The sequence below is a fragment of the Stegastes partitus genome, unplaced genomic scaffold (assembly GCF_000690725.1).
Source record: "Stegastes partitus isolate 25-593 unplaced genomic scaffold, Stegastes_partitus-1.0.2 Scaffold8, whole genome shotgun sequence".
NCBI lineage: Eukaryota > Metazoa > Chordata > Actinopteri > Pomacentridae > Stegastes > Stegastes partitus.
In genome coordinates, this window is record NW_007577739.1 from 1338056 (window position 1) to 1349234 (window position 11179).

Sequence of the window (11179 nt, forward strand, 5' to 3'; positions counted from 1 at the left end):
TTATTCATTTTTGGCTTTGCTTCAAATAACATTTCATAGTTTTGTTTAATACATGTTGTTGTTGTTTAAATGCTTGACACACAACCTTTGCTGCCGCTGTAAAGATGTGCTTTAGTCACAGAAAAAAAGGGCATCAATCAATCAATCAAACTTTATTTGTGAAGCACTTTTCATACAAAGAAAGCAACACAAAGTGCTTTACGACCATTAAAACATTAAAAACACAGCAGCTCCGTTCGCCTGCTTGGACACACGTCCGCCTTCCTGCAGTGGAAATTTTTCGAACTAGATAAACCCCAACTCCAGGTCTTTTTAGCCAGAGTTGAATTTCCTTGTAGATGTGGAGAAAAGAGACACCGCACTCTACGTGAGTGTTACAGGAGGAACGCCTTCACTGGATCTGCTGTCTCCTGTTGCAGCGGTACTTTGTTAGGCCGTAGCTTGCATCCATTTTCTGTGTCTCCGTTGTCATTGTTGGGATTAGGCCATTTAACCTGATTGCCAGAGAGGGTGACAGAGGGTGGAAGGTTTGCTCGGCGGAGGGCTGGTCACCGCGCTTCATTAATGCAAACGAGCGTACAGTAGTTAAACTTAAATGAGATGGTACTGATTGAGCACGGCTGGACCCAGAGGCTTGGGTTTCTGGCCCAAAGAAAAAAAAGCAGGAATTTGATTCTGCTCTCTGATCTTTCCTTGAGGACAGAAACGTACCCTGCAAAGGCTATAAATGTTGAACAGAATGATGAAAAACTAAAAATAAACTGGCTTAGGTTTTGCTAAGTAGAAAAATGGTCTGATGTCCCAGAGCCCTGCACCACATGGCTCAGCCTCAGACCTGCCTCCCTGCAGATTCAGGAATACTTACTGCATCTTTCAGCAATGTCGTAGGAAGTCCTTCGGGCCAGGGAAGAGCTCCACTGTCTTCGCTGATCAGATGTCCTCGAAGAAGTAACCTTCTAGAGCAGTGCAAACTGACACCTGGCCATTACTAATTGAAGGGAAGTGTGGGTTTGGAACAGCGAAGCTGACATCTGTCACACTAAACAGAGCTTGCTCTACATCTATAGGCACACATGAGGGTGTGAGGGTGATGAATGTCCTTGGCTGGCTTCTTAGGGCACATATGAGAGGAACAGCTGGCAGATCTTCAATGAAACACATCAGGCTCACCTAGCTTAGCACTAAACAGAAGCACGACAGAGGGGCACGAGACAGTAAACCAACCTGTGAGCGCCATGCCTTCTGTAATTCACCCTGGAGAATAGACAGGGGCAGCAGCGCTGGCAGAAATAGAAGGTTTCCACTTCCTCCATAAGGCTGCTGGGCGCCCACAGTCCTGCAGTCTGCGACCAATCACAGCACACACGTGTTTAGATTTGTCATGCCGCTGTGCTCCAAACACTGAAACAGATCCGCCCACCTGACAATGAGGCACCGGCCTGTTCACCTGATTCAGGTTACGCATTGTTGTGATCTCTGGAAACACTTACTGCATTCATGCTGTCAAACAGGAGAAATGTGAGCAGACAGATTCTGAACAATAATTCTAAGTCAGTTTTTAAGATTTTATATTTGTTTTCATCAGGTTTAATGTCCAGAGAAAGAACTGGTACAGCGTTTGTTTAGTGATGTCGTTTTCTTTTTCCTTTCAGACCTCATCTTGCTCTAGAATACAGCGGTAAGGTACGTGAATGTCATTATTTCATCTTTGCTTTCTCCTGAGAGTTTTGAACAAACACAATGAATTTAAACTTTCATGCATCTTTCAGGCTACAAAGATTCACCAGAGGGCCTTCGGTAATGACCATCCCATTACAGCCAGAAGCCTGGAGCTCATGGCAACCGTCTATGCTGAGATTGGCAAGACTGAATATTCAGGTAAACGCTCACCTGGGTTAAATGATACCGAGTCAGTGTGAAGTAGAACTACAGCACCGGGACCTCCTGTCTGCAGGTTAATAAACAGTACGTGATTAACCTCTGATTACATTTAGGGCGGAAACTTGTGATGTTAATCTGAGCAGAAGATATCTCCACTCTACGTTAGCGAGCGCACGTAGACGTGGTTTGAAGCGCTTCGTTTAGCTTTTAAACCGTGTCAGCCCACGAACACGTTAAATTAATAAACACTCGCAGTCATGTCGGACACAGGAGTGGTTTTATGCAGAGCAAGAAAAGAAAAGCAGCTTTGTGACAGTTTGAGGCCACGGTTTTGTTGTACAGTGTGTATGCTTGGCTTGCACTTACAGGGAGCAACACTCTGCCCAGTTCCGAACTCTGCATCTTTTTCTTTTTTTTCTTGGTGTAGAAAGCAATTGGTAGAAACTGGGCTTGCTGTTGAGTCAGCTCTCAGAGGCAGCGGTGCCGAACACGAGACACAAGTATGGACCACGTAAAGGAAAAGCTTTACAGCGTTCCTCGTTGTTCACCTCAGATGGTCTTACACATGTTTGGCGAAGCGGCGTGGTCTCTTTGTGCGACCTTTCATTTTGTATTGTACACAGAGGAATCCTCTCTGACCCACAGCGAGATGCTTCAACAGAGGCATGTCTAAGTGTTTACAGCTCTTGTCCCCCAGATACCCTTCAGCATAAACTGGGTCAGCCACCCTCCCTCTGCTGACGAACCATTTGCGTGCATTTGCAAGCTGAATTATTAGAGACTATAATAGCACTGGCTGAACTGGAGGGTATGTTATGGAGCAGCATGAGGGGATATTTGATTGTATTTACATGTGTGTCCCTTAAGATGGAAACTTCTTTATACTTTGCTCTTATTTCCAGTCATATCTCTACTAAAAATGTACAAATCCAGGCCAAATAAAGCAAAGTTTTTAACTGATCTTAATGTTCGATATGGAACTGAGTCCACAAAAAACACCAGGCATTGTGTAAAAACAATTAGAGTCAGAAAAAGGATGTTTATTAAATCTTAAAGTCTTTACAGATAAAATACAGTTTACTGCACACTCACTTTATTGAGGGAGTTTTAAATGACCTCAGACTGTAACAGATAAACTTATCGACTGATGACGCCACCTATCTGTGGAGTGACACAGCAGTTTAGTTGCTCTATTTATTCTTGAGGGTTTTATTATTTCACTGATCCACCTCGTTAATGGTTTTATTGCTAATTTTATGCTGTTTACTTGCGTTCTCTAAACGAGGCCTCTGCTTCTATGTAGCTGTAAGTTTAAATAAAGACAGAATAAATCAGCAGGTATTGACAGCAACCGGAAGATTTTACCTCTTTGAGCAGTTTATAAAGTACAATGAGGTCACGCAAAATGACATTTGAAGTCGTGGAATAATCAATATTTACATGCTTTAGTGCAAAGACCAGAGCTGGAGGTTTTTTTTGCATCAGCGTCTGTAACTTGACCCTGAGCTGCACCTGGTGCTGACGGAGTTAATGCGCCGGGTCTTTTCTCCGACACATTTGCATTTTTACATTTGTGTGTTCAACTTTAGCTCGCAGTGCGTCTTGCCTGCAGACTTGGATGTGACGCAGGTCTCGACTAATGCTCTGCCCGGTCATGGTTCTCTTGCTAGACTCTCTGGGTCAGTGTGTGTCCGCGCTGTCCAAACGCTTCGTCGCCGCCGAGTCCCTTCGAGACACCGTCAACTGTCTTCCTCATTCCCACCGGGAGAAACACTCAGAGGTACGCCACAGAAAGGACACCCACCACCAAGCGGAGGACACACTGAAACCTAAGGTAGGCAGAACAACACCTGCAGGCGTCTTGGGGCTCAGCGCCGTTACTCTGGATGTGAAGCAGCTTGTTTGCACAAGAGCTGTGCCTTCTAGCTGTTTGAAATTTCTCAGGAGCTTGCAGCTGAGTACACTCAACCTGAATTGTGTCTAACGCAGGTATCCAACTGCAAAGTCCCCACCTCCATCCTAAAGAGGCCAAGTCCCAGCTATGGGTCCGACACAGAACCCAACCACAGACGAAAAGGCGAGCGGAGGGTTCGATTCAGGGAGCCAGAGACCACAGTACATGGTAAGAACACTCAGCCTGCTCAGTCACAGATGGTCAGACCAAAAAGAGCGCACTGCCCTCTGGTGCCTCAGCATCCCGACCAAACCAGGCCGATGACTTCATGCTGCATTCACAAAAACACAAATAAGCGGATTCATACAGCGACTATGTGGCTGTAATTCTTTTTGTTTATTAAAACATTCCTTGACATCGGTGCCGTCCCAGCACACGGCTGAACCCTCGACTCATTTGTAACAGCTGTGTGTGTCTCGCACTTCACAGTAAGGAGGAAACGCAAAATGTATTGAAGATTGCATCGTAAACTGTTGTCCCGTGGGGATTCTGAACTATTTAAAAATAATGTAATGCTGAGAGACGTCCAAACATGAGCAAGTGATTTACTCTTTGCAATTAATTATGCATGCAAATGAGGCTCCACGGAGTCTGTTCCAGAGAGATAGTGGAGTCTGTGAGGGCACAGCAGCTGGTCTGTACATCACAGAGGTTGGCTCCTGTTGACTGACTGGCCTCTTTTCTGTCGGCTTCACAGAAATTCCTTACTGTGACCGTTTAGGTGGTAAGTCTGTCTGAAAGAATCTCTGTGATAACGTGCATGAGGGAGTGTCTACAACACTGCACTTGTAATAGCAACTGGATCTAACGTAGTGTAAATAAAAAAAACACACCAAAGAAGATTTTTGAGGTTAATTGTTGGGAAAATGTTGCATTTTTCACTTGACGTGCAGAGTTTAGCCGATCACCGTCACCCCCACTTAACAATCTCTGAAACACAGAAATGACAGTTTGTGTGACGAGGTTCTACTTACATCACACAGACTCCTCTAAAACACTTCCCAGGTGTCAGAAGGAGAAGCCAGATCTGTGCACGTGACAATTCAAATCCTCGTCATTTACAAATCAAAACTTCTCTGTGCCTCTCAGCCTACGAGACGACACCGTCCCGCCCCCACCTCGCCCTGTTCACCTGCCTCTTCCTGCTGATGTCATTCCTGGGCGTGGCCATGTACTGCACGGACCGCCGGCGCCCACAGCGGGTGTGCGAGGAGCTGGAGGCCGCCCTGGCCGTCTACCTGCTGCACATGAAACAGCTGCTGTGGGGCTGCTGGATATGGCTGACCATGCAGTGACTGTGAGCGACCACAGGAGGAGACACGGAGCCTCCTTTTATTTTTTTCAGACCCCTCTTTTTTTTTTCCTATCTTTGAAGGTGCCCAGGCCTACAAACACCTCAGCCGTTTGGCAAAAGGCTCTGCACACTGTCTGTGGTGTTGCACCACTCTGGCAGCGAAAAAGGGAAAATGTGTAATCCCAGAAATATGTAGCTTCCATGTCTGTATGTATATATGTACCGAGGTGGTGGGCATGCCACTCCCGTGTTTAAGTTGAAACGACATTTTGCACATCTGCAATGTTGATGCTCACATATAACACTCACATAACCTCCACGACCAGCTCATGTCACAGTCTGTTGTCTGTGGGTGAATGTTTCCATGGAATGCAAATATTTATTTTGTTACGGTACATGACTCGTGTATATCAGATATTACACAGTACTGAATGTGTATATATGGTTCAATATACTAAGGACTATCACAGTATTTAGCCTTGTAATTGCACATAAATGAATGTAGAGACGTTTGTAAACAGCTTTGATTGGCACAGCGCACATTCGAGAGGAGGAGGAGGAAGAAGAAGAGGAGGAGGAGGAGGAGGACGGGAGCGCCAGTGTGTAAACTGTTCGATAATGATCTGCGAGAGAGAAAACACAGGGCTGCATCACTTCACAGTACCGGGTCGGATGACTGCGAGATGAAAAACACCTCGTTCTTTTCAGGCCGTCTGGTCGTCGGTATGGATGACTGTCAGCCCATTCCTAGTTCCACGGAGGAGAAAATCTGCAGCACAATATTATCTGTCATCAAAGAGAATATACTCGAACGGATGCTAATGCTTTTTGACAGTGTTCCTCTTTATAACCGCTCGAAATCCCACCGAAAAACAAAAATCCTTTATCTTAAAATGTTATTTATTCTTCTATATTGTATATCTGCATCTACACAAGTATTCGACTTCTTTTAGATTTTTTTAACTTTTTGTTACTGGCAGCATTTCTATTTGAGACAAATATCCAGGTTTTAATTGTGATGTCAGTTCACATGGAGCTCTGGATGAGTGGGGGTGACAAACATCTACAACACATTAAAAACAAAACAAGGACGTTCTCCTCATACCGAGCTATTCTTTGAGGCCAAACACAGAAATATAACAGACCCAGATGTTATCATACGAGTCCCTTTATCAAATGAAGCAGGTGAAACTTCAGAACAGCCAAACCATCACACAGAACGGATTATAGGAGTCAGAGGGCACAGTGATGCACATCCCACATACCTCTCATTATGAGCAATAACACACATCACATAGTTTCCATTAAAACACTGCTCTTTATATAACAGGTTTCAGGGAACTCAAAAGCATTAGACGTCGGAGATCTCACATTTGAATGTCAAAGCAATATACGGCTAACAGCGCCTGTATAGAAGAAAAGAAAGAAGGAAAATGCTCTGGACTCTGTACTGTCAAACTAAATTGTCATTAGCAATAAAACGATACCCAGTGAACTCATGTCCTGTATATGCACATCGAGCTTAAAGCTGCATTTCACTGCTGTCCACACATTTATGGTCACTTTGAAAGAAGTGCCTTTATGGAGGGTTCTCTCAGTTCCTACCGTTTTATGATTTCATTTGTTTCGAATAAAACTGTCATTGCCTATCAAAGTCAAGCAGCTTTTCTTCCAGCAACCTCTGACAATAAGTGGGATGTGATGTTAAGGAAAGGGGGAGGGAGATGCATGCAGGTATATTCGTGTGTCTATTCACACTAATGCGATATATTGTCTAAAGTAGAAGAAGAAGCCTGAGTTACTAAATGGCACGAGATAGGATCTGTTTAGTTTTTACCTCACACAGATTGCTAAAAGCTTTTTCTGGACTGTCAGCCGAAATGTTCTGCACTGCAATTTGTCATTTTCTATAAAACGCCGTCTGTAGCTGTGGTTGATAAATACACTGCAAAAAGCACATTTCACTTTGCCGCAGCATGCAAAGAGTTTCTCGCTTCACCAATCCTACGGAAAAAAAAAAGCCTACCATAGGAACCCATTTATTGGTGTATAAAACAAAATAACATCCTTTTACATCTAAAAAAAACAAACACCCTATTAATTTGTCATGCATTAAGTCCATGCAGAAGTTACACAAAGACAACATGATCCATCAGCTGGACTAACCCAATCAGGAATACTGTGCAGCTAAATAGAAATTTATGAGAAAAAACTGGGTGTACATTTCATTTAAATGGTTTTAATACTATCAAAGCTTGGCTGGGGTTGTGTGTCCTGAACACACAATAAAGCAGGACTCTTCATAGATTAAGAACCACCTTTAGATGTGTTTTTTTTCTTTTTCTTTGACGGAAAATCGATTACCTCTAGAGAACAAAAGCTAAAATCGTCCATCTGATTCAATCCGTGGTCAATGGGAGCAGAAGCCAATTGATTCTGATTGTCTACACAGGCAAACATCGGTGTTTCTCATGGCAGGCGACGGGACTGTTACGGTTGACGGCGAATGAACGTGTGTGCGTTTTGTGAATCCTCGGGGTTTTCTAGATGAGGCCCGTCTTGAGGTCGGAGTTGCGGCGTGACGAGCGCCCGAGCAGCAGGTCCTTCTCGTGGATCAGGGTGTCCAGCAGGTCCTCTTGTCTGTAGTTGTGGTAGACCTTCAGGAAGGCCATCACCGCGATGCCGAGCCAGGTGAGCCAGGCGGCCCACAGGCCAAACTGAAAGAGGCAAATCATCATAATTAGGCTTTGGTAATTTATCAGAGCACCTGGACGATGCTGTCACCACTCTGCTGTTACCTGAGCTATAGCAAACTGGTCGTAGAAAGCAGAGTTGTCCAGGCCCAGCTCTAGATCGGTGTCCTGCAGGTCCTCGCAGCTGAACAGAAACGGGGACATTTTTAGAAGGATTATTTCACTGCCGCGTCTGAACAGGAGAGCTTCTGAGCTCCTGTCTGTCTCACCTGCTGGGCATCGTTCCACCCTCAGTGATGGCGTCGCACCACAGGTTGAAGCCCACGCTGACGATGGTGCTGGACAGGAAAACTGTGAACACCACCAAGGAGCTGATCAGCAGGTTGAGGAAGGCGTTAAAGATGGAGCTGCAGGCAGAGAGAGAACGGAGATGAGGGAAAGCTGTCCAACCTGTGCTGGAATCATTTCCTTTTTTCTGGAGGCCCATTAGACTGACACACAGGTGGGCCCATTACACAGCACGCTGTCTGCCTTTACATGAACATAATAACGGGTTGCTTTGATGTCACAGTGACCTTACACAGGTTGTGATTTAGATTTTTTTTTTTCCAGCAGCCACCTAAATGTATTTCACACACGGAGGATGACAGTGACTCAACGGTTTTACAGGCTCCTCCTATGGCTATCATTATAATACAGCACACTGTAAGACATGCATCCTGTGATTGTGACAGAATAGTGCGCGGATGAGGGCGTGGATGGACAGAAAAAGAAAAGCACATTTACATGAAAGCGTTCAACCTGAGTGCTATGTCCTGCCTCACTGAGCTTTTTAATGCAGCTTCTGGTGAATTGCATTAAAGGAGCACAAGTGCACAGTCACTCACTCGTCGTGTCCTTTGCACAGAAAGAACAGCAGCCTCCACGCCTGCACTGCGGACAGGATGAGGGACGCTATCCCGACAAAAGTGATGAAGCTGCAGGAGGACTCGGGTCCCCACTCCTCCACGATGAAGCGCTGCTTCGACACAGTGATGTTCTCGTTCTGCCACATACCCCGCGTGAACAGCAGACATTTGCCCCCGAAATCCTCCGTGTTCTCGGACAGAGGCACCACGGCGATGAAGCCGAACACGAAGGCTAAAAAATAAAGGATGCACTGGGCGAAAATCAAATTATCGAGGGCCATTTTCGCCGTCTTCCCTGTTCGGCTCGTTCTGCGTCCTGGAGAAACTGCGGCTGCGCAGTGGAGGCAGAGATGAGCGGAGGCGCAGCATCCGACGACGACGCTTTGCTGCAAATTAATGAGCAGGCTGAGGCCTTCGGGGCGCTCCATCTTATCTACAGCCGAGCTCTGGAGATGTGCCTCCTCACTGTGTTCCCATTCGCAACAGCTCAGATATTTAACAGTTAATTATGACATTTCTTTCTTTCTCTTTTTTTTACCCTTAACTTACCTTTTTTTCTGCCTTTCATCCACCCCCTGAGCAGCAATAGGTGTGATTCACTGCATTAGTCACTCTTTGACACCTGTACACTTATTTATCAGCTTGTCTCGGCGCTACAGTGAGGCTGTAGGAGGCTTTACTTAAGAAATATTCTGTCTCTTGTGCATCATCTACCCATAATTCTAAACCTGGAAAGTCTGTGATCCCAACTAGAATTTAAAATAAACTATGAAAAACGTTTGGCTGCACATCCTAATGTTGCACTGAGGGAAGTTTAGTTTGCTAATATCTCTGGTAAACTGTTCAGCTTATTTATGACTATTTAATAACCAGAGGGACCATGCTGACATGGGGGGCCACTGCAGGGTCAACTCTGGATCATCATTCAGAGCGTTCAGTGTACTGATTCCCTCGTGTGTCCCACATACACACACACACACATACACACTTGCTCACAAATTAGAGTAATGGTTTGTTTATACATGGTGACAGTCCTTAAGGAAGGGCAGGTAGCTGTCACAGCCATCTGACACGCCTCGCTGAGCCCATCTGGTGAGCCGGCCAAGGTGTCTCTCCCCTTCCTCGACCACCCACTCACCCACCGTGTTGCTCACACTGCCCTCCAGTGGGCAACATACCTGCAGCCTTTACATGTCGAGCATCATCACCATTAGCCTTAATGGACAGCCTACTGATGCAGGATGAAAAGTGATCCGTTGATTGTCTCCAAAACAAATGTAAAAATCTTAAGTATACAGTCAAAGTGTGCAGCTCTAAGCACACAACAGCAGCAGCAGCATCATCAGAGGCCCCCATTGAGTCATTTGACCTCAGGAGATATTAATAATCCTGCAGTTTCCTGGGAAATATACCATGGCAACATAAAGGCAAGTATTTGTACGCGAGCCTTCCAGACATCAGGCAGCTATTTGTATCCATCATACAAACTGCAGCATTTTGCATCATCTCTCCGCCACTTGATTTATGTGTCATTTTTGCTGCACCACAGCACTCTGATTTTCATGATGGTATCAGCTCTCAGATTAGCTTGAGTTATTGTGTTTGCGTGAGTGTGTGTGTGTGCGGGGCCGGCCTGGAAGCTGACTTCATTGCGAGGCTCTGAGGCAGTTTGCCTTTTAGCATCATTAGGCATTGTTACTTATGTTTCATGCTCGTCGCGCATTTTTCGCTGTGGCAGATCTTTATTCTTGTGCGGATGATAAACTGTCCAGATTACTGTTTCCTGTAATACATCACTTTCTGCTATCATACGTATTATGCTGCTGAATTTTTCTGCTTTTTCCAAAGAAAAAAATAGCACAAAATGACAAAAAGTAAGCGTGCTGACATGCTTACGTTGCTGACCTGAGACATCATCTGGTGTCAGATGTGCTGCCACAACTGCAAGGTCATGGAAAAAGGCCTAACAACTTCATAAGGCATCCCCTCCCCTCCCATCCCCTTGCACAAAAAAGGAGATTACACGCACCGAACTCCAAACCCTACTTTTAAATAATACAGCATGTGTGGTCTCGTGAACTGGGCACCCAGGGGAGACCCAAAGCAGAAGTGTGTCAAGCTGAAATATGTGTTAAGTTATTCACCCCCCAGAACAAGCCACAGAGGGAGAAGAGGAGTGAGGGAGAGGAAGGGAGCGAGGGCGGAGGATGCTAACCCAAATGCAGTCCCTGGGCTCTGTGCAAATATGGGGAGCGATGGGCAGAAGAAAGCGTCGGGAGGTCATCAATTTTTCATGAGATGCAATGGCAGCAAAGCAAACATCCCCTTTTTCAAGCAGTGGAAACCAGCGTAGAATCTAAAGTGCAGAATCATTTGCAAGGACGCTGTCAGTGCATTTTAAACTGGAACAACATGCATCCTGGTAACGTCAACCAGAGAACTGTACAAA

At 45.4% G+C, this 11179-nt stretch overlaps 2 protein-coding genes across 2 annotated transcripts in view; one reads left to right on the plus strand and one right to left on the minus strand.

Moving 5' to 3' along the window:
- cunh14orf180 (chromosome unknown C14orf180 homolog) overlaps positions 1–6783 on the plus strand; it is a 13773-nt gene extending 6990 nt beyond the window's left edge. Inside the window, exons 5-9 of the mRNA XM_008283499.1 lie at positions 1653–1683; positions 1770–1878; positions 3552–3715; positions 3871–4003; positions 4925–6783. Coding sequence (XP_008281721.1) covers positions 1653–1683; positions 1770–1878; positions 3552–3715; positions 3871–4003; positions 4925–5130 — 643 coding nt within the window. The 3' untranslated portion in view covers positions 5131–6783. The remainder of the gene's footprint in view (positions 1–1652; positions 1684–1769; positions 1879–3551; positions 3716–3870; positions 4004–4924) is intronic.
- Positions 6784–7352: 569 nt separating this feature from the next.
- Positions 7353–9099, minus strand: LOC103358508 (transmembrane protein 179). Its single transcript, XM_008283510.1, is given in 5 exon segments — positions 7353–7846; positions 7928–8006; positions 8092–8229; positions 8710–9014; positions 9016–9099. Coding segments are annotated over 5 exon segments (780 nt in total). The 3' UTR covers positions 7353–7672.
- Positions 9100–11179: the final 2080 nt, after the last annotated feature.